Source organism: Eretmochelys imbricata, chromosome 8, assembly GCF_965152235.1.
Source record: "Eretmochelys imbricata isolate rEreImb1 chromosome 8, rEreImb1.hap1, whole genome shotgun sequence".
Classification (NCBI taxonomy): domain Eukaryota; kingdom Metazoa; phylum Chordata; order Testudines; family Cheloniidae; genus Eretmochelys; species Eretmochelys imbricata.
In genome coordinates, this window is record NC_135579.1 from 97,947,054 (window position 1) to 97,971,469 (window position 24,416).

The 24,416-nt window shown below is 45.6% G+C and overlaps 1 protein-coding gene across 1 annotated transcript in view; it reads left to right on the top strand.

The window, feature by feature from the left end:
• Positions 1 to 24,416, top strand: part of RAB3B (RAB3B, member RAS oncogene family) — a 105,548-nt gene that overhangs the window by 71,772 nt on the left and 9,360 nt on the right. The window contains exon 2 of the mRNA XM_077825060.1: positions 738 to 856. Coding sequence (XP_077681186.1) covers positions 738 to 856 — 119 coding nt within the window. The remainder of the gene's footprint in view (positions 1 to 737; positions 857 to 24,416) is intronic.

Genomic DNA, 24,416 nt, shown 5'->3' on the forward strand with positions numbered 1-24,416 from the left:
CACCCCGTCTTCTCACCCCACTGCCCCCAATTCCCCCCAAGGCCACCACCTCACCTTACATGTGCATCTTCTCCAGGGTCCAGGCACCTAATTAGTGGAGCCACGCCTGCGCGGCTCCACTAATTAGGTGGGTGGCCCTTCATTCTCTCGCGTGCAGCTGCCCAGGTGCGCACCTTAGAGGGAACTATCTGCAGACCACCTGGGTGGAACTCGTGGACCACAGTTTGAGAACCTCTGCACTAAAGGTTTCCTAGTGTGTTTTCACATAGTACAGTTTTAAACAGCACTTTCATAAGAGGCACTTGCAGCATCCACTTTGTGGCTAAACCGAAGATTTCACTCTCTCATCAGTGCTAAATTTGTATACGCTCTTTACACAGAATAGCCCTTGACTGCTGTCCCGTTTCCATCTGCTTGAAGTGTTGACATTCAATGAACTCTGCCACATTCTGCTGCTGCACAGAGCGTGTGGCAGGGAACAGCAATTAAAGGGTTGACATTTTCCCTTATTTTTTTAACAGGACACGTGTCAAAACACAACTATCAGAACCTAGTTAATGCAGAAACATAATTAATACTAAAATATAAACAGAAATCAATTACTGCAGTGGGAGCTGTTGGGTACTCAGCATTTTCAACTAATTTAGTTGCCTAAATATGGGTGTAGCACCCTAACTTGTAGTTCTTATTTCTGAGACCCGGGCCACAAAGCCTAACTACTTTTATTTTGTATTTAGGATACTGCTGGACAAGAGAGATATAGGACTATCACTACAGCCTATTATCGAGGCGCGATGGGGTTCATCCTGATGTATGATATCACCAGTGAAGAGTCGTTCAATGCAGTGCAGGACTGGTATGGAACAAATTATTGTTATCCCTCTTTTTAATTTTTGTTAAGCCAGTTAGCTCTTCACCAATGCCTGTTGACTGTTTCATGTGGGTTGGGAGTAATTTCTTTACCCCCCCTGCAATTGCTTTGTATTACTAAGTTCTTCATCATTCATTTGAAATTCAGAAGAAATGTTTCACTGTGTAATTGCGCTTGAGGAAAAGTTGCACAACTCCACTAGCTAGTCCCTTTAGGGTTTTTTTTTTTTTAATTTTTGTAAAAGATTTTATTTCCAGTAGTATATTTTTAAAGCTCTTGTTCACAGCAAAGAAATATATACATTAATACATGACACTTATGGGTTATTGAGGTCCTTCCCTATAAAGCCAATACAACCCAGTTAAATGCTGCTTTTATAGGCCAGTTTGACACAGCCAAATGTTGTTATAACCTGGGTAAAATCTAAAGAATAGGGGTAAAATTTTCAAAAGCACCTAATCCCATTTTCAAATGTGTTTTAGGCATTTAAGAGCCTAATCACTTTTGAAAATGGAACTTGGGTTCCTCTGTGACATAGGTTTTGAAAACTTTAGCTGAGGTTTTCCAATTAACCTTTATGAACTCTATGGAAAAGGTTAATTGGTCTTACCAATTTTCAGCTGTGGTGCCTGGTTCAGTTCCATTACACTCACTGCAACCTTAGTGAACCATTATCATTGCTGTACTGAGTGTGCATGTGGTTAAAGTTGCCTAAGACCCAAATCCAGTATTAATGGGGGAAAAATAATACTGAACCTTTCAATATATGCTTCATGGCATTTTGAAGCACCTTAGCTTAGCTGGGAAGGGAAGAGTCCTGAAAGTGTAACAGAGTAGAGTATAACTTTCAATACTTTCACAAGGGGCTCTCACAAAAAATATCTTTAGCCTTTAATAGGCCTTATGTACAAGGAATGCATGTGTTGCAGTGAGCAGAGTTAGAGATTGGACAATCTCTTCTTTTGTGTTCCTTTGAAAATGTTTTTTCACAACCAGGGAAGGTGACAACAACTTGTGGCAAACAAACTTATATTCAGGAGGAGGCAACAGCACAGAGGAGACAAATGTATATTACCTGCTCCTGTTGGAGCTATTTTATTGCTCCTAAAAATATGCTGATCATACTGAGATGGCCCAGTGTTAGGGTTGCCAGGTGTCTGATTTTCAATTGGAAAGTGCAGTCAAAAGGGAACCTATACAATATCCGGTCACTGCTGGGGATGGATGGGGTGCCGGGTCATCAACCCATGCCAGGTCCTGCCCTAGGGGAGAGGGATGGGATGCCTTTGTGTGTGTGTGTGGGAGGGGTGCCCTGGGAAAGGCCTCAGTGTGTGGGAGGGAGTTGCAGAGCGAGCCCACCTCACACTCAACCCATAGCGGCAACTTCTGCGGCTCTTGTCCCATGGGGCTGTCTGGACTTGGCCCTCTAATCCAGGGGTTGCAACCTGGTCCCTAGTGCATGGGGCTGAGGGTCAGGCCAAACCTGAACAGTGCTGGGTGAGCACGTGCGTCGCGGTCAGGTGGCAACTTCCAGGGTGGGGAGCCAAACCCAGCCAGCTCTGTGAGACAGGAGCAGCTTCAGCTGGGACAGGGGGGTTTGTGGGTCAAAATGGGAGAGTCCCATGAGACCCGGAACTGTTGGGGGTGGTGGTCTGCCAAGGGTCTGTCTAGTCCAATAACTTGACTGAAAGCAGCAAGTGCTAGATGCTTCAGAGGAAGGTTAAAAAACCTCTTGGTGGACAGCTGTGGAATAATCTGCTCAGTTTCTCCCTAACCCCTCTCAGATTGCTTGGTTTATGCCCTAAAGCATACAAGGTTATATCCCTTCTAAAAAATCCCAACACTATTTATACACCACAACATAGGGTTTGGTGAGGCTCGAGTGAATGGAGACTTGTGAACATTGGCATCAGGAGCCCAAACAGCTCCTTCATTTACAGCTCCTCAGTGACCAGTTCAAGGCCTTTTATTTGCAAAGTGGCTGAGAGCAAGCTTTGAAAACCCAAGGCACTGACCGACTAATTGTCCAGTGCTGCCACATCCTCAGCAAAGAGCCCAGGTAAGATGGTGCTCAGCTGTATGGAGAATTCTTTTTAAATTCTGACTTAAAACTGTATTCAGTGTACGGTGGAGGGGAATGGGGGAGTAATAAATTAGTGTTGTTGGGGAATGGGAGGGTTTAACTCTAACACTAGTTTCTGGGCCACATCTTCAACAGGTATAAATTGGTGTAGCTTCATTGACTTCAGTAGAGCTACACCGATTTACATCTGGCTCTTTAATTATAAACTTTGGAAATAGTTCGGCTTTTGCAATGAAAAATATAAAGGCATTGGTCAATCACATTTTAAGCTCAAAAATAGTATCTGTCTTTGGGCTTGCAAGTTGAAACTGACATTGAGAAAATGCTGATTTTATTTCTGTCTTCTATATAAATGGCTGAAATATAATCTGGTACTAGAATGTATACCCAGCTTAATGTTAGAACAGCTTTCACTCGGAAAATATAGCTTGACAATAGGGCTAGGTCTTTTCCCTCTTCAGAGAGAGCAAGCCCAAAGAATCTCTAAAACAGCTTATTGTAATCACTCCTTTTTCTTTTCTTACTGCTTATGGGTCATATAGTTGAAAGGGTTTGTCAGTTTGCAAAAAGGCAGCCCAAAGATTTAAGGAATCTAGAATGATTTGCAGGGCTTTTAGTGACCTTGCTGAAGTCGGATCGAGACATGTATGTGGCTTTTACAGTTTCCCTAAATGATCACCATTAAAGCACATCAAAACTTGTTCTGAAATTATCTGGCAGTGGAAATATGATAGTTTTGGTATTAGCTGTCAGAATCAAGTTCAATTCACGTTTCTGTTGAATAACAGTTCTCTTTAATAATGAGTGTTTATGAGATCTCAAGGTCATTATAATTATGCAGAAAGCACATGTATTACTAGAAGCTATACATCACTTTCCCATCTGTATAACCGTATGTTGTCCAACCTTCAAACACTAAAGAATCATTTCCATCAAGGCACGTTAAACACAATTTTGATTAGAAACTACGGCTGATTTATGCCTAAATAATGAGGAACTCCTTACTTAATTACTTGTGTTAAACTCAGAAGCAGAAGTATGAATCATATCACTGGAAACGTGTGGAACCTTGAGCTAATAGACAGTTCCTCCCGTTAATAGTTTCACTTTTGCATTCTCAGGTGACCACTCACAGCTCCAAACGTCTAATGGGCATCTTGGGCAACTAATCCCAACTACCGATATTTAGAGAATTTCATTCTGGAGTTGTACGCCCACACTTCAGATCTCCTTAGGTCATCTGTAGAATCATACCACTGCATATGTGTCCCACAATGCCCCACACTGACCATTCTGGTCACCATTGTGAACTCCACTTCCCAAAGGTCATGAAGACTGAAAGACCTCCCTCCCCTTTAAACCCCTGTGAATTTTTGAAATTCTTTTTCCTGATCGCCCAGCTTGGCAAACATACCTGGCAGATCTCCATTGTTGAGTGCAAGTGCCCAGCTGACCATGCTGGCTACATGCTCCAGACGTGCTCCTGCCTGGAGTAGATAGGAGATACTGCATCTCCTGGGTCTGCTGGGAGAAGAGGTTGTACAGGCACAGATCCGAACAGAGCTGTACAAATGTTGACATCTATGAGCAGATTGCTCAGGGGATGCAGGAGAAAGGGGTATGATAAGGGCTATCAGCAGTGTCGCATGAAAGCCAAGGAGCTGTGGCAGGCATACCAGAAGGCCAAGGAGGCCAGCAATATATCTGGTGCGAAGCCACTGACCTGCTGGTTTTTCAAAGACCTGCATCGCATCCTCAAGAGACCCCATCACCACACACATCCGCACCACGGATACCTCTGAGGAGCCTGAGTCACTGGCCTCTGCCATGAACTGTGAGGAGGAGGTGGTGGTGGACAAGAAAAGAGGGGTATGGGGGCTAGGCTTTTTTTTGCTGGAACTGAGTCAGCACCAGGGGTTGGGCTGCACCCTGTAAAAAGTTGTTAACAATCCTTACTCAAGCATTTGCTTTCCAGTGCCCTGGAGGAATTCTGGCTGAGTCAGCCAGGCTGCCTCTAGAATGTTCCTCTTTGGCATCTCCCAATGTGGGCTGGAAGCTAAAAGCTACAGTATAGTAGTTTGTCTTTAATACTTTGCTTTCCCCCAACTTGTTTGGTTTTAGCCACCATTTTATTCTTGATATGGCTGAAACCCCCCTCCCCCATCAGGCAGTCACACATCGTTTTTGCCTCCACGTGCACCTCAAGAACCACCTCCCAAACCATGACATCACTCAGTAGTCACATAAACCTCACCCACTCTCCCGAGCCACCCTCCAGCAACTAAAAATCATTTCTGTAATGCTAGCCCCTTGGCAGACAAATCTAAAGATTCTGCCAAAACCTAATTCTTCTGCATAACCATCACGCTCTTTCCATCAAGCCAGTGGCCTTCTTTCCATTAATCACAATTTGTGTGTAGCGACCTTTTCATATATTAGTGCAGATGTGAATTGCGGTATCTTTCATTAAACTAGAAATACCTTCTTGTGATACATCTCTGTGCTACCAGTCTTAAAGTAAGGGTGACGTGCTTAATGCTACCCCATAGTGCATATGGACAGGTTTATTAATGGAGAAGATTTCACTCTTAATAGGATCGGAGGTCATGAGCAGAACATGCGATATGATTTGGACTGTATCTGAATTAACTATATGGCTAAAGCATGAAGCAGTTATAAGGCTAGCAGAACAATTACCAGGCTTCTTAATCTGTGCCTTCCTCATTGTAGGCATCTTTAGTCACTGGTTTCCCAAATAATTTTCAGGGTTACTGTACTATTGTAGCCATGGGCCATGGGTACAGTAGGCTGGGGAGGCTAAGCCTTCCCTGGCGCAGCCGCTGCTGCCAGATGCCTGGGCCATGGTGGCCCCTTTGTGCTCCGCCTATTCCCCTCCCTTCCACAAGGCACGTGCCGCTGTCTGATGTGTCCCTCTTCTCCTTCACTCTACCCCTTATATCTGGAGGGCCCCGCCACACACCACATCCCTCCTCTCCTCCCCCTCATCCCCCAGGAGACCCCCCCGCCCCCTGCGTCCTCCGCTCCGCTCCCCTCCCCTGCGAGAACCCCCCCGGCCCGCCGCTCGCCACATCCCTCCTCACCTTCCCACTGGATGGAGGAGAGGAGGGATGCAGAGGGATGTGGAGAACGTGAGTGGCGGAGGTCTCGGGGGAGAGGTGGGGTGGAGGAAAGGAGGGACGCAGAGAGCGCGAGTGGTGAGGGCCTCATGGGGGGTGGGGGAGAGGAGGGACATGGGGAGTGGTGGGCAGGGGTCCTCATTGGGGAGGGGGATGAGTGGAGGGATGCACCAAGCAGTAGCGGGGGGGCCGAGTGGGGAGGGGACTGAGTGGGGGAGGGTGGGGCCTGGGGTGGAGTGGGGGGGGGCTGCAGGAAGAAGAGGTGAGACAGGGAGCTAGCCTACCCAAGGAGAAGCTTCACCACCACCCCCGCCCATAGCTGTAGCTAAGAACTGTGAAGCTTTCTTCTGACTCAGTTACATCAGAGGCACACAAATTATTAAAATGCCAAGTATATCAGAGGACAGCTTCTTTCACTATTCTCCAAATTAAATGTCATGTATTTTGCGTACTCTTGAAAGCAATTTACTTCAGAACTGCAAGTTGCACACTCTGAATAGATCCTGTGCAATCTGTGATCAGAGGAAAGAATGCTTTTGGAGAAAGCATAGTGAGAATTGCTAGTCTTAGGGTATGTCTACACTAAGAAATTAGGTCGAATTTATAGAAGTCTTTTTTTAGAAATCGTTTTTATATATTCAAGTGTGTGTGTCCCCACACAAAATGCTTTAAGTGCATTAACTCGGCGGAGTGCTTCCACAGTACCAAGACTAGCGTCGACTTCCGGAGCTTTGCACTGTGAGTAGCTATCCCACAGTTCCCGCAGTCTCTGCCGCCCATTGGAATTCTGGGTTGAGATCCCAGTGCCTAATGGGGCAAAAACATTGTCGCGGGTGGTTCTGGGTACATGTCGTCAGGCTCTCCCTCCCTCCATGAAAGCAATGGTGGACAATCGTTTCGCGCCTTTTTTCCTGAGTTACCTGTGCAGACACCATACCACGGCAAGCATGGAGCCCGCTCAGCTCACTGTCACCGTATGTCTCCTGGGTGCTGGCAGACATGGAACTGCATTGCTACACAGCAGCAGCCCATTGCCTTGTGGCATCAGACGGTGCAATAGGCCTGATAACCATCGCCATCATGTCCGAGGTGCTCCTGGTCCCCTCGGTAAGGTCGGTCAGGAGCGCCTGGGCAGACATGGGCACAGGGACTAAAATAGGAGTGACTCGACCAGGTCATTCTCTTTAGTCCTGCCGGCAGTCCTATTGCACCGTCTTCTGCCGAGCAGCCAGGAGATGAGGATGGCTAGCAGTCCTATTGCACCTTCTGCTGCCAGCCAGAGATGTAAAAGATAGATGGAGTGGATCAAAACAAGAAATACACCAGATTTGTTTTGTATTCATTTGCTCCTCCCTCCGTGAAATCAACGGCCGACAATCGTTTCGGTAAGGTCTGTCAGGGGCACCTTGAAAAGTTCAATGGAGATTCAGTCCTGCCTGAAATACCAGAGGGAGGGATAGCTCATTGGGTTGAGCATTGGCCTGCTAAACCCAGGGTTTTGAGTTCAATCCTTGAGGGGGCCATTCTGTGTGACAGTTGTTTTTATTTCTCCTTGATGTAAAGCCACCCCCTTTGTTGATTTTAATTCCCTGTAAGCCATGTTGTCAGTTGCCCCTCCCTCCGTCACAGCAATGGCAGACAATCGTTCCGCGCCTTTTTTCTGTGCAGACGCCACACCACGGCAAGCATGGAGCCCACTCAGATCACTTTGGCAATTAGGAGCACATTAAACACCACATGCATTATCCAGCAGTATATGCAGCACCAGAACCTGGCAAAGCGAAACTGGGCAAGTAGGTGACGTCAGCGCGGTGACGAGAGTGATGAGGACACGGACGCAGACTTCTCTCAAAGCACGGTCCCTGGCAATGTGGGCATCATGGTGCTAATGGGGCAGGTTCATGCGGTGGAACGCCAATTCTGGGCCCGGGAAACAAGCACAGACCGGTGGGACCGCATAGTGTTGCAGGTCTGGGATGATTCCCAGTGGCTGCGAAACTTTCGCATCAGTAAGGGCACTTTCATGGAACTTCGTGACTTGCTTTCCCCTGCCCTTAGGTGCAAGAATACCAAGATGAGAGCAGCCCTCGCAGTTGAGAAGCAAGTGGCAATAGCCCTGTGGAAACTTGCAACGCCAGACAGCTACCGGTCAGTTGGGAATCAATTTGGAGTGGGCAAATCTACTGTGGGGGCTGCTGTTATGCAAGTAGCCCACGCAATCAAAGATCTGCTGATATCAAGGGTAGTGACCCTGGGAAATGTGCAGGTAATAGTGGATGGCTTTGCTGCAATGGGATTCCCTAACCTGGGTGGGGCCATAGTCGGAACCCATATCCCTATCTTGGCACCGGAGCACCAAGCCGGCGAGTACATAAACCACAAGGGGTACTTTTCAATAGTGCTGCAAACACTGGTGGATCACAAGGGACGTTTCACCAACATCAACGTGGGATGGCCGGGAAAGGTACATGACGCTCGCATCTTCAGGAACTCTGGTCTGTTTCAAAAGCTGCAGGAAGGGACTTTATTCCCAGACCAGAAAATAACCCTTGGGGATGTTGAAATGCCTATAGTTAGCCTTGGGGACCCAGCCTACCCCTTAATGCTGTGGCTCATGAAGCCATACACAGGCACCCTGGACAGTAGTCAGGAGCTGTTCAACTAGAGGCTGAGCTAGTCAGAATGGTGGTAGAATGTGCATTTGGAGGTTTAAAAGCATGCTGGCACAGTTTACTGACTTGGTTAGACCTCAGCGAAACCAATATTCCCACTGTTATTACTGCTTGCTGTGCGCTCCACAATATCTGTGAGAGTAAGGGGGAGACGTTTATGGCAGGGTGGGAGGTTGAGACAAATCGTCTGGCTGCTGGTTACGTGCAGCCAGACACCAGGGCAGTTAGAAGAGCACGGGAGGGCGCGGTGCGCATCAGAGAAGCTTTGAAAACCAGTTTCATGACTGGCCAGGCTACGGTGTGAAAGTTCTGTTTGTTTCTCCTTGATGAACCCCCCACCCTTGCTTTACTCTACTTCCCTGTAAGCTAACCATCCTCCCCTCCTCACTTTGATCACCTCTTGCAGAGGCAATAAAGTCATTGTTGCTTCACATTCATGCATTCCTTATTAATTCATCACACAAATAGGGGGATAACTGCCAAGGTAGCCCTGGAGGGGTGGTGGAGGAGGGAAGGACAAGGCCACACAGCACTTTAAAAGTTTAAAACTTTAAAACTTATTGAATGCCAGCCTTCTGTTGCTTGGGCAATCCTCTGGGGTGGAGTGGCTGAGTGCCCAGAGGCCCCCCCACCGCGTACTTGGGCGTCTGGGTGTGGAGGCTATGGAACTTGGGGAGGAGGGCGGTTGGTTACACAGGGGCTGTAGCGGCAGTCTGTGCTCCTGCTGCCTTTCCTGCAGCTCAACCATACGCTGGAGCATATTAGTTTGATCCTCCAGCAGCCCCAGCATTGAATCCTGCCTCCTCTCATCATGGTGCCACCACCTATCAGCTTCAGCCCTCTCTTCAGCCCGCCACCTCTCCTCCCGGTCATTTTGTGCTTTCCTGCACTCTGACATTGTCTGTCTCCCCGCATTCATCTGTGCTCTGTCAGTGTGGGAGGACAGCATGAGCTCAGAGAACATTTCATCACAAGTGCGTTTTTTTCGCCTTCTGATCTTCGCTAGCCTCTGGGAAGGAGTAGATCCTTTGATCCTTGAAACACATGCAGCTGGTGGAGGGAAAAAAAAGGGACAGCGGTATTTAAAAAGACCCATTTTATAGAACAATGGGTACACTCTTTCATGGTAAACCTTGCTGTTAACATTACATACATAGCACATGTGCTTTCGTTACAAGGTTGCATTTTGCCTCCCTCCACCATGTGGCTAACCCCTCCCCCCTCCCCCCTTCCTGTGGCTAACAGCGGGGAACATTTCTGTTCAGCCACAGGCAAACAGCCCAGCAGGAACGGGCTCCTCTAAATGTCCCCTTAAGAAAAGCACCCTATTTCAACCAGGTGACCATGAATGATATCACTCTCCTGAGGGTAACACAGAGAGATTAAGAACGGATGTTGTTTGAACGCCAGCAAACATACACTGCAATGCTTTGTTCTGCAATGATTCCCGACTACATGCTACTGGCCTGGCATGGTAAAGTGTCCTACCATGGTGGACGGAATAAGGCTGCCCTCACCAGAAACCGTTTGCAAAGGCTTTGGGAGTACATCCAGGAGAGCTTTATGGAGATGTCCCTGGAGGATTTCCGCTCCATCCCCAGACCTGTTAACAGACTTTTCCAGTAGCTGTACTGGCCGCAAATGCCAGGGCAAATTAATCATTAAACACGCTTGCTTTTAAACCATGTATACTATTTAAAAAGGTACACTCACCAGAGGTCCCTTCTCTGCCTGGCGGGTCCGCCGAGGCAGCCTTGGGTGCGTTCGGGGGGTACTGGCTCCAGGTCCAGGGTAAGAAACAGTTCCTGGCTGTCGGGAAAACTGGTTTCTCCGCTTGCTTGCTGTGAGCTATCTACAACCTCATCATCATCATCTTCCTCATCCCCAAAACCTGCTTCCGTGTTGCCTCCAACTCCATTGAAGGAGTCAAACAACACGGTTGGGGTAGTAGTGGCTGAACCCCCTAAAATGGCATGCAGCTCATCATAGAAGTGGCATGTTTTGGGCTCTGATCCAGAGCGGCTGTTTGCCTCTCTGGTTTTCTGGTAGGCTTGCCTCAGCTCCTTAAGTTTCATGTGGCACTGCTTCGGGTCCCTGTTATGGCCTCTGTCCTTCATGCCCTGGGAGATTTTTACAAATGTTTTGGCATTTCGAAAACTGGAACGGAGTTCTGATAGCATGGATTCCTCTCCCCATACAGCATTCAGATCCCATACCTCCCGTTCGGTCCATGCTGGAGCTCTTTTGCGATTTCTGGGACTCCATCATGGTCACCTCTGCTGATGAGCTCTGCATGGTCACCTGCAGCTTGCCACGCTGGCCAAACAGGAAATGAAATTCAAAAGTTTGCGGGCCTTTTCCTGTCTACCTGGCCAGTGCATCTTAGTTGAGAGTGCAGTCCAGAGCGGTCACAATGGAGCACTCTGGGATAGCTCCCGGAGGCCAATACCGTCGAATTGCGTCCACAGTACCCCAAATTCGACCCGGCAAGGCCGATTTCAGCGCTAATCCCCTCGTTGACGGTGGAGTAAAGAAATCAATTTTAAGAGCCCTTTAAGTCGAAAAAAGGGCTTTGTCATGTGGACGGGTGCAGGGTTAAATCGTTTTAACGCTGCTAAATTCGACCTCAACTCCTAGTGTAGACCAGGGCTTAGGGCTTGACAACATGTAAATTAAACCAGTGTAAATTAAATCAGTTCATTCAACTGATTCCGCTTTTGTGTGTGTGTTCTTGTTTCAGTTTAAAATGTGGTAATAGTTTAGCTTGTGCCTGTATATTTACCCAAGCAAGGTAAACTGATATGAGCCAGGTTTACACTAAGTGTCCACACACAAAGTGACAGTGTTTTAACGAAATCAGTACAAAATCACACCTTTAGTCGAACAGTACAACTGTGTGTATAGACCAGGCCTCAGTTAGGCGTCTTCCCATAGGAACAATGACAGAGAGACACAGACACAAAAAAACTGCATACAGAATACGAATATACAAGTCACGCTACCCTGTCCAGGGTTAACTGAAAGGAAAACAACTGTGTGATATGAGCTTTCCGCTCATTCATTTTGCCCGGACCTTAGGTAATAGGCACCTTTATAAAATCCTGAAAGAGAGAGGAAGAAAGAATCATAGAAATGTAGGAATAGCAGGGACATTGATGGTCACCTAGTCCAGTCCTCTGCACTGAGGCAGGACTAAGTATTATTTAGACCATCCCTGACAGGTGTTTATCCAACCTGCTTTTAAAAACCTCTAGTGACAGAGATTCCACAACCTCCCTAGGTAATTTGTTCCACTGCTTAACTACCCTTACAGTTAGAAAGTTTTTCCCAATGTCTAACCTGTATCTCCCTTGCTGCAATTTAAGCCTATTACTTCTTGTACCGTCTTCAGCGGTTAAGAACAATTTATCACCCTCCTCTTTGTAATAACCTTTTACATACTTGAAGTCAGGAGTGCCTAAAAGTGGGGGCCAGCAGTTCCCGAACCATGGCCCTACCCCCGCACTCTTCCTCTTCCCCCCTCCAAAGTGCTTGCAACCCATCCCAGCTTGGTATGGTCCAGAAACTTTATATAAGAGACCAGGGAGTAGGCAGTCCTGCCCAGTGGTCACACCTGGGCTGAGGTCTGCCCATCAGTGACAGTAAGTAGGTCACCAGGCAGGAGTTGGAGGAATTGCAAGAGTCAGGGTCAGAGTCAGGCCAGGACTGGAGCCTGGAGAGCAGAGGTAGTACCAGGCTAGAATCAGGAGGCAGGAATCAGGGTTGCAGTCAGGCTGGAGTTGGAGATCAGAGATCAAGTAAAGTCTGGCACTGCAGCCGGCCAAAGTCTGTGTGATTGACCAGACAACTTCCTCGGGCACCCCCTGAGGTTAAATATGGCACTTGGCGAATCAGAGAGCTGCAGGGTACTGCCACTCAGGACCTTTTGGGCAGTACTTCCTGCAGCTCATACTCTCCATAGTGCTCCCTGGCTGTGCCTTTGCATGGCCTTCTGGCTGCACTGTGTGAATATCAGCTGTCCCAGACTTTGCAGACCTGGCTTCTAGTTCCCAGCTCCTTATACTTTATAAATGTGTACTCTATGCCATTATCCAAATCATTTATGAAGATATTGAATAGAAAAGGACCCAGGACAGATCCCTGAAGAATCGGCTTGATATGCCCTTCCAGCTTGATTGTGAACTATTGATAACTACTCTCTGAGCATGCTTTTTCAATCAGTTTTGGGCTCACCTTATAGTAGGTTCAGCTAGGCTATATTTCCCTAGTTGGTCTATAAGTAGGTCATGTGACACAGTATAAAAAGCGTTAGGCCTGGACTACACTAGGAAATTAGGTCAGTATAACATCACCACTCAGGGGTGTGAAAAATCTACACCCCCGAGCGACACAGTTAAACTGACCTATCCCCCAGCGTAGACAAGTTACCACCCTTTGGGGAGGTGGATTACCCACACCAACAGGAGAACTCCTCCTGTCAGCATAGGTATTGTCTTCATGAAGTACTAGAGCTGTACATCCGAAGCATTTTAAGTGTAGATGAACCTGTACAGAAGTAGAGATATATCACATCTACTGCTTTTCCCCGTCCACAAGGCTTGTTACCTTGTCAAAGAAGAATGTTAGGTTGGTTTGACATGATTCTGTTCTTGAAAAATCCATGTTGACTGTTACTTACTGCCTTATTAGCTCTTAGGTGCTTAAAAATTGATTACTTGATTATTTGCTCCATTCTCTTTTCAGTACTGAAGTTAAGCTGACTGGTCTATAATTCTCTGGGTTGTCCTCATTTCCCTTTTTATACATAGATCTATATTTGCTCTTCTTCAGGGTTCTGGGATCTCTTCCATCCTCCATGGCTCTCCAAGATAATTTCTAATGGCTCAGATATCTCTTCAGTCAATTCCTTAAGAGAGAGAGCTGTTTTTAGTTAAAGGGATTAGTTAAAAATTGTACAGTAGGTTTTTTAAAAAACTTGGGTGCTAAAGTTTGGCACCTAAACCCATATTTAGGCACCTAAGTCAAAGTGGTCCCATTTCTGGAGGCGCTAAGCACCAGTGGCTCCTATAGGGCCTCACTTTCCACTAGCTTGCATCTTGTGTAGCTGTTTAAACCTGTGCAAAGTGAGTGTGCAGCAAAACCAGATCTGAATTCCCCATTCCCTCAGAGCCATGGAACCACCTTACACCATTTTGCATAGCTGGGCATGAATGTGCAAGGTGCCACGTCAGGGCCATTGACTTACACGTGAGCTACCGGAGCTCTACATCTCTGAAAATCAGTCCACTTTCATTTAAATGTCTAGCTTTAGATACCCAAGTCTGAAATTTTCACCATATATTTAAAAAAAATTATGTATCATACTTAACATTACTAAAGATTCAATAATTTTAAAAATCTCATTTATTTTTAATCAGATAAGCTTTTTTTTAACTTTTTTATATTTCTGCCAGCTACGACAAAGCAGAATAGACATTTTCATTCTTATTTACTATCATCCTTTCCAGGGTGCAATCCTGCTCTTACTGAAGTCAATGATAAAGTACCCTGTCAATTTCACTGCCAGGTCCTTATGCCCCAGAATACTGCTGCAGTGCTTTGCTTACAAATCTTGTAGGGAGAGCGTTTGTTTGTTTACAAAAAATCCAGGGGAATTTTTTTTCAATCCATGAAAATATTTTATGGAACCTAATGTCAATAGAAATATTATGTTTGCCAAATCTAAATTTGGGTCAGATTTATCCTGAGTGCTTCTTTACCTTTCAAAATGTTTTTTGTTCTATTTTTTTTCTTTGCCGTCTTTCCTGAAACCTAATGTAATAAAGATAATGGGAGTCACTTTGCTGATTAATCTGACGCATGATTAAGCTTAGAAGATTAATGTCTTGTTGCTGTAACTCTTCTGGATGGAAATAGCTGTCAGATGGAAATATCAGTCATTTTTATAGGCAGGTACAATTTGAGCTAAGTGGCCTATTAACCCATAAGTGAAAACAAATAAAACGACTGCAAAGCCTCAAGCTTATATTACTGCACAGAATTTCAGTTTCCTGGGCTACATTTTGCCCTGAGGGTTGCAGAGATGTAATTTAGAGCAAACTTGAACCCCGAGTATCTTTAGCAGAAATAGTCTAACCCATTTACTGCAAAGCAGGTGGGGCTGAGGGTGACATGAGCGGGAAGAGGTCAGCTTTTATATTCCGGGACTTACATCTGGGTCTGTGTAATGGTTCTTGGGGTACCCAAGACTGTGAGTCACCTCCTTACCCCGTCTCCAGCATGAGGCTATCTTGCCTGTGGTAGCCCTCTGTCAAGGTTCCTCCCCCACTCTGAACTCTAGGGTACAGATGTGGGGACCTGCATGAAAACCTCCTAAGCTTACTTTTACCAGCTTAGGTTAAAACTTCCCCAAGGTACAAATTAATTTTATCCTTTGTCCTTGGAATATCCGCTGCCACCACCAAACTCTAACCGGGTTTACTGGGAAACGTAGTTTGGATGCGTCTTACCCCCCAAAATCCTCCCAACCCTTGCACCCCACTTCCTGGGAAAGGTTTGGTAAAAATCCTCACCAATTTGCGTAGGTGACCACAGACCCAAACCCTTGGATCTGAGAACAATGAAAAAGCATTCAGTTTTCTTACAAGAAGACTTTTAATAGAAATAGAAGTAAATAGAAGTAAAGGAATCACCCCTGTAAAATCAGCATGGTAGATACCTTACAGGGTAATTAGATTCAAAACATAGAGAATCCCTCTAGGCAAGACCTTAAGTTACAAAAAAGACACACAGACAGAAATAGTCATTCTATTCAGCACAATTCTTTTCTCAGCCATTTAAAGAAATCATAATCTAACACATACCTAGCTAGATTACTTACTAAAGTTCTAAGACTCCATTCCTGGTCTATCCCCAGCAAAAGCAGCATATAGACAGACACACAGACCCTTTGTTTCTCTCCCTCCTCCCAGCGTTTGAAAGTATCTTGTCTCCTCATTGGTCATTTTGGTCAGGTGCCAGCGAGGTTACCTTTAGCTTCTTAACCCTTTACAGGTGAGAGGATTTTTCCTCTGGCCAGGAGGGATTTTAAAGGGGTTTACCCTTCCCTTTATATTTATGACACCCTCTAATATCACCAGCCTGCCAGCCACTAAGCACTCTCTTCTGGGCTATGCCAGCCCTTTCTTTACGTCACAGGTTAACTAGAGGTATGCCCGAGTCCCTTGACGCATTCCCCTGTGATATCCAGCCCCTGACACTGGCTACACACAAAAATCCCAGATCCTCTGCTCCCAAAGGAGCAGTGTACCCCAGTTTTCCAGTTTTACCCAAATCACCACACCTGTATAAAGCACAGCACTTGTGAGCACTTATAATAAAAGAAGAGAGGGTTTATTTAAGAAAAAAATAGAGGCTCCACTAGAAACAAGAGGGAATGATGGGAACAAATGGTTACAATATAAAACAAAAGCATAAAAACATGAACTTGGCCGTACACTTATTGTCTTTCCTTTCCAATAAAGTACCTTCCTCCCACCCCCCCACCCCCCCTCCCCCCGGTCCCCAAAGTGCAGTCTATTGCAGAGCTGGCTGGCTTCACAGGAACCAAGATCCAATCTTTCATGAAACACCCTTGTTCAAGCTGTCTCCTCAGTAAATGGGTGCACAGTGGCTATCTCTGCCCTGTGATATACTGAACCAATCTTTTGTGTTTATTCACAAACATGTTCCCCAGTCTGTTATAACCTTCCCTTTTTATCTCCAGTTGGTTTTGATCGTTTGCGGTTATCTTTGATGGTTTTCCATTGACTTTTTGGAGAGGGGGCAAGGGTAGACAATTGAGCTTTGCATTACATCACTGGCTAACCATGGATGGGGTGAATTCCCTCCTGCTTGCGTGGGTCATAACTGAGACAGATGATTTCCTGGTGATTAACTCTTACTCCAATACCAGATAAGGTATATTTTTCAATATAGTTATTTTATTCCTTAAATACTACTCATCAACACATCTTACAGTGATTATGAATATTGATAAATTACAAGCTTTCAATAGAGACCTCACATGCTACCCTTCGAGGGTCAATACCATGAAAGCGGTGTATTAGATGCAGTGAGTTTGTCAGGTCTGAGACAGGAGTTGCTTGTAAAGAACAATGAATGTTTTGCCCATTGGTACCAATGGGCCTCTGTGTCACAGTATGGTAGGGCGATATCATTAGAATCTTTGGTGGATTAAATCCTTCTGGCAAGGGACAAAGGTCAGGTTTCTATGCTGATGTTATTAGATTTCTCAATAGTTTTTTTCCTGCCGTGGAATGTGAGGTGCTGTTTATGTGTCCAAATGATCTAGCGGGGTAGATGGTCTTCAGTAGCTCCATTCCTTCCTTTTTGAGAGAGTTCAGAGTCCAGTGACAAAGCTTCTGAAGACAGGCAAATCACTCATATTTAGACAGGGAGCTGGAATTAGAAACCTTACCCTTCAGCTGTAAAAACATAGGCCTCTAACACCTGAGCTAAAGGAAAGTTCCTCTAATTTTTATTCTCTGTATAGGCCAGATACTAGAGAGGGACCTTGTGCTCACTGATAAACACAAAGTCAGTATCTTACAGTCCTGCATCGCTTCCTTTTCTATTCAGCCTTTGTGAGTGAGGTCCCAGGGGAGGCTGGGAGGTGTCACAGGTGGCAGTGCCCATCAACTAGGGTGATCAGATGTCCCAATTTTATGGGGACAGTCCCGATTTTTGGGTCTTTTTCTTATATAGGCTCCCATTACCCCCCACCCCCGTCCCGATTTTTCACACTTGCTGTCTGGTCACCCTACCATCAACATCCTCGTCACATTCTGACCTGCCTCTTCTTTCCAGTAGATCTGGATAGTATAGGTTTCCTGCTTTCCCAGCAGCTGCCTGAGATGAGGACCTGGATAAGAATGATAGGGCAGAAACTCATGCAGGAGATGATGGAAATGATACTGGTGCAGACTGATGAGTCAAGAACCTATGACAGGTTTCAGAGTAGCAGCCGAGTTAGTCTGTAATCGGAAAAAGAAAAGGAGGACTTGTGGCACCTTAGAGACTAACCAATTTATTTGAGCATAAGCTTTCGTGAGCTACAGCTCACTTCATCGGATGCATTCAGTGGAAAATACAGTGAGGAGATTTATATACACACAGAACATGAAAAAATGGGTGTTTATCATGCACACTGTAAGGAGAGTGATCACTTAAGATGAGCTATTACCAGATTTCTGACCTAAAAGTGGCTATTCTTCAACAAAAAAAACTCGATTTCTGACCTAAAAGTGGCTGTTCTTCAACAAAAAAAACTTCAAAAACAGACTCCAATGAGAGACTGCTGAATTGGAATTAATTTGCAAATTGGATACAGTTAACTTAGGCTTGAATAGAAACTGGGAGTGGTTGAGTCATTACACAAAGTAAAACTATTTCTCCTTTTTTATCCTCTCCCCCCCCACACCCCCCCTGTTCCTCAGACGTTCTTGTTAACTGCTGGAAATGACCCACCTTGATTATCACTACAAAAGGTTTTCTCCTCCCCCCCCCCTCACTTTCCTGCTGGTAATAGCTCATCTTAAGTGATCACTCTCCTTACAGTGTGCATGATAAACATCCATTTTTTCATGTTCTGTGTGTATATAAATCTCCTCACTGTATTTTCCACTGAATGCATCCGATGAAGTGAGCTGTAGCTCACGAAAGCTTATGCTCAAATAAATTGGTTAGTCTCTAAGGTGCCACAAGTCCTCCTTTTCTTTTCAAGAATCTATGGAGTTCTTCTTCCAGGAGTGTCCCTGTGGGTGCTCCACTTGAAGTGAGTCTGTGCCCCTGCACTTGTAATCAGAGACTTGTAGTATAGGTGCCTGGTTGGGCGCACATGCGCTGTCTTGCACCGCCTCAAGGGGTTACATAGCGCCGTGCAACCAACCCCCCCCCCACTTCCTTCTCTACCACCCTTGACTTGAGATGGAGCACATAGCAGTGCCTCTGTAGTTTGGCTTTATTTAATCTAATTTAGGGTTCCAATTGCTGAGTTAATAATTAGTTAAATAGTTACTTGCCCTTCCCTGTTTATTTTAAAAAAAACAAAGAAAAAGCCCTCTCTTACATGAGGAAATTAAATTTCAATTGTTAGATACCCCTTAGAGTAGCATAGTTACCCTCCCTCATGGGAGAAAACCCTTCTCTGAGGGGCATGTCTGGCTCTCCGGGTTTTAAGCACTGCCTTATGTGCAGATTGTCTATCCCGGTCGCTGATGGGCATTCGCAGGGTGTCTGCTGCCTTGGCAAGACACACATTCCACAGAAGTGCTCACAATGACACAACTTGAAAGCCTACTGCAGGAAGGCAAGGGACCTGCAGTTAAAGCTCCTCATGATGGAGAAGTTTCTGTGCCTGGTGTCCGAGCCCAGATCACGGATCCTCCCTGGACACTGGTTTCCCAGGGCAGCCTCCAACAGAGGTTCCCCTCCCCCCTCTTAGGTAAAAGAGCATTCTGCCAAGAAGGTGCAAAGAAGCAGGCTCCAACCTCATCTCCTCAGGAATCCTCCAAAAAGCGGCGTTTTCTGACTCTGCAGACCCCATCAGTACAAACCGCATCAGGACCTTCCACCACTGAGGTAACAGGACCATCCGGTACCGTGGGTACTGTGCGAGCAAAAGACCCTGCGTGGGCTTGCTCAGAAAAAGGCCTCAAAGGGAAACCTAAAACCTCTGCCACAGAGCCAATAAAGCATACGGTGCCGAGCAGCTCAGCACTGTTACAAGCTATAGCACCACCTTCTGCCTTTACAGCACATAGCACGCGATCCTACTGATTGGTACTGATGCTCTTGGTACTGCAGCAATTCCTCCGCCACAAGGATCTTCTGGGCACCTCAGTGCCAGAATCTCTTTGCCTCGATACTGACCTCGGTCCCGCATGCTCAGTACCGAGCCAACTCGCCACACCGCCCAGAACAGCTCCTCCCTTGTCTAGTCACAAGGACGATGAGGATGAAGGGGAAATCTACTCCTATATATTTCAACCTCCTCCAAGACTGCCCTACCAATTAACAACACTCTCATGGCCCCAGCTGAAACCATCTGGCAGACCTTGGCAACAATCCCACCCATCCATAGAAGGATGGATAAAAAATATTATGTTCTTTCTAAAGGAATTAAATTTCTGTTTTCGCATCCCATACCAAACTCCCTTATAGTGGTGGCTGTGAATGACAACCTCATGCCAGAACCACCCTGTATGACTAGAAGAGATTAGATCTTTTTGGACGTAAGGCCTACTTGTCAGCAACCCTACAAATTAGGATCACCAACGACAAGGCGTTGATGTCCAAATATAATTACACAAACTATTCAAAATTATCTGAATTAATGGGTGGCGGGTATCATAGGCTGGGGGAGGCTAAGCCTCCCCAAACAGCCCAGCGTGGCCCTGCCCATGCTCTGCCGCCAGGCCTCCTCTGGCTTCCCGCTCTTCCCCCCGCTTGGGGATAGGGTGGCCTGCGGATGGGACTTGGAACATGTGGGGCCGATGCTTGCACCACCCGGCACTCCAGAGGTGGGGGCACTGGGATTGGGGAGGGGGAGGTCTGCAGCTGCATTGGGGCAGCTCTGGGCTTCGGTGTGGGAGGGGCAGAGCCATGCCACCCATGTCTGAATTTACGTATTTCCTTCCTGAAGACAAAAAGTCTTATTTCAGAACAACCATCTTAGCGGGCCACCCCCTCGCTCGAACAGCTTTGGAAGCCTCACTGGACTCAGAAGACATGGCATGTTCCACATGTTGACATCCCTGCAACGTCCTTCCAAACAACAATTTTGGGGGCTTGGTCAAGAGCCTGAGATACCTCTCACATCTTCAAGTGCTGGAAACATCCACTACCACCTATTTTTTCGGAGACCATCTAACCCTATTCCACCCAGCTTGGCAGACCTTCACATCAGATAAATGGGTATTAGAGATCATCGAGACTGACGAGTCCGCCCAGTTTACCTCCATTCCCCCGACACACACTCCCTCACTGTCCCTTTTCTGGACCCTTTCTCACAAACATCTACTGTGACAAGAAGTAAACCATCTGATACCCCTAGGGGCAGTAGAAACAGTACCAACGCAACACAGAGGGCAGGGTTTCTATTCACATTATTTTCTAACCCCCCAAAAAGTGGAGGATGGAGGCCCATTCTGAACTTGAGAAGACTTGACAAATTTGTGAAGACCCAGTGATTCAGGATGGTCACACTAGCAACCATAATTCCAGCACTGGGAAGAGGGGACTGGTTCTCGACCTTTGACTTCCAGGATGCATCTTTTCATGAAACAATACATCACTCACACAGGAAGTTCCTGAGGTTTGTTCTAGGAGCAGACCACTTCCAGTACAAAGTACTCTCTATTGGACTGTCCATTGTGCCCTGGGTGTCCTCGAAAGTTCTCATGGTGGTGTCTGCCCACCCCCGCAGACAAGATAATATTCCCCTATTTGGATGATTGCTTATTCAAAGCATTGATGCGAGAAGAGGCATAAGAAGCTACTTAAAAGGCAATAGTTCTCTTCACATGTCTTAGGCCTATAAATAAACAAACAGAAATCAACATTCACAACTGTCCAGAGACTGGAGTTCATCGGGACCTACCTTGACTTTCCAGAGGCTACAGCCTTGCTGCCATGACACCTATTTACAACTCCAATAAATCTAATCACCACGACACTAGTCAGTCCCCAGAATTAACCATGTTATTTCTCTCTCGTTACATAGTATTCCCATTGACCATGAGCCACTGGAACCTACTTGAGTGAACTCACGATATAATGAAACCCTGTTAAAATGTAATGTAATGTAATCAGTTGCAATATATGTTATATTAGCAACTCGGAAGAAAATTATTCCATAGGAAAAAATAACTTTATTGTAAGGCCTTGTCTATGCTAGGATTTTTTCCTTCAAGTTTCCCAACTCTGGCTACCATCACTTCAGCTCCAATAGTGATAGTAAAGATGGGAGGCCTAGTGTAGACACAGTGCCAGGGACATGCCAGTGTTTCAGCCACCCTGTTTTGTAGGCCTGCTCTGTGCAGGGTTAGACCACACAACCACATGCAGCTCCGTCTAGCCTAGTACTCCCAGCATTGCTACCTAGGGTGGACCTGCGCCAGTAGGACATTTTAGGAAAAAACTTCTAGTATAGGCACAGCCAAAGGCTTGGTCTACGCTAGAAAATTAGGTCGGCTTAACTATCTTGCTCTGGAGTGTGAAAAATCCACCTCCCTGAGCAACATAGTTAAGCCAACCAAAGTCCCCGTGTAGACAGTGCTAAGTCAACTGAAGAATTCTTCCGTCGACCTAGCCGCTGCCTGTCAGGGAGGTGGATTACCTTTGCCGCCAGGAGAACACCTCTCATCGGCTTAGGTAGCGTCTACACTTGAAATGCTACAGTGGTGCAGCACCAGCACCGCATCCGTCCTGCAGCAGTGTTTAGAGTGCAGACAAGCCCTAAGAGGTTTTGTAAAACATAGTTAGTCAGCAGGTGGGCACAAGGCTTTAAACTCCCTTCCTCCCCTTATTGTTAACTATGTTTCCTGTAACTGATGCGTTGAATGCCCCCGGGGCAAACTTGTACTACTACAAATAATAATAAAGTCCTACATCTATATACTGCCTTTCCTCCCAAAAGCACCTTACAAACAAAACTCATATAGGGAATAAAAGACACTGGACTCACTTCACCCCACCATTCAAATGCAGCCATTTCTGCGGTGAACAAAAGCAATCGACTAACATCACTCAGCAACTCTACACAACAATTTAGGTCAAGAAGTGAAAACCTGACACAGCAAGGCATTGTTTTTGGTCAGCAGAATGCAATTACCCAAAGTGAAATCAAATCAAGATACTGTGATTAGCACTCCTGCTTATAAGGAGTTAAAATAAATGATTTTCCTTTTCCTCACTGCTTTGAGATCACAGCAAGGGATTAGCAGCAGTTGATCTACTCAACCAGTCAAACAATACGTGGGGTTGAAATAGGGCTGCTTGCTTCACAAACATATCTGCCCCTGCTTATCACTGTATGGGTCAGGTTTCCCTTTTGTGCCATTTACAAGTCAGTGCCTGCAAAAGAGAAAAACTAGACAAAGATGTACACTGAAAAAAAGAGGATTAGGTTCATTGTGCTTATGTCTCACAGATATCTTTTATCTAGCTCAAACATCTTCATTTGTCTGCACACAAATTAAAATGCCAGTCAGTTTGATTTTTTTCTTGATACTGTTACTTGGAAGGAAAAACAAGAAATGCATGGGGGTGCAAAAATATAGGCAACTCCATAACATATCTCCTCCCAACTTCCATTTCCTTACTAGCAAATAAATACTGGAAGTTGACCGCGAATAAAACTCAACAGGTCCACTGCATTATCAGGACTATGCGCTGAGTGCAAATGATGAAATCATTATTGCTACAGTATTTGTTTTATTAATAATACACTCTGAGGTTCTTGACTTAGAATAATTATAGACATGCAAAGCACTTTATACTCCTAAGTAAACCAATGTAATGGATAGAAATAGGGATCCGTTAATCCAACACTGAAGTGCAGTTACCACTGGGATGGAATATGGCAGCTGTTTAAAAGCTCAGAGCAACATTACACAGTCGAGTCGCATCTTACGCGGGGGTTAAGTTCTAAAGTCAGCGCGTAAAGTGAAAATTGCACGTAGTCAAAATTACCCTTGAAAATCCCTTAAATTGCCCATAAAGTACAGTAGACTGTACATGGTTCTGTATACTGTACAACCCTGTACACTAATATGTATAAATGTACAATGTATTCAGTAATGTACAGTATCTAATAAAGAGTACATATGCAAAATATAATTTTACAGTACTGTATTTTTAATTACAGCAGGGGAAATTACAGGGGGTCGTCAGGGCTTGATGTCAATCCAGGAGACGGAGGTGACGGAGAGCGAGTCATAGACCAAGTGGTTGGCTCTGGTTCAGTTCGAGAAGTTGATTGCGTAGGCTCATCTGCTGCTGGTTGTTTTTCCTTGAAAAACATGGTGATCGGCAACTGTCGCTGTTGTCTCTTGAGCTGCTCAACCATTTCTTGATACGGTCTCAAATCGTACGTAATACTATGTGTGATTTTGAGGCTTCATTCTATAGAGGGATCGTATTCAGAAATTAAATCATTCAAGTGTTTCGCTGCTTGGAACACTTCAGCAAATTTATGAAGATTCCAACTTGCTGGCTCTTCCTGTTCATCATCATCATCATCATCTTCGTCTTCTGTAGACGATTTTATCAGTTCCTCTAACTCTTCGTTAGTCAGTGTTTCTCTATGGCTCTCAGTTAATTCTTCAATTTCTTCCTCAAGGATGTCGACGAAGCTATCACCACCCACTTGCCTGGTCACCTGAACAATGCGTTTCACTTCTTTGTCAATGGTCGGGAAACCCTTAAAATCATTCACACATTCTTTCCATAGGTTTTGCCAACATGCATTGACTGTTTCAGGCTTGATTGCATCCATTGCCTGTTTAATATAAGTGATGCAATCAGCAGTGTTGAAGGACTTCCAACACTCCATCACATTAAGATTGGGATCAGCATCCATAGTGCTACGT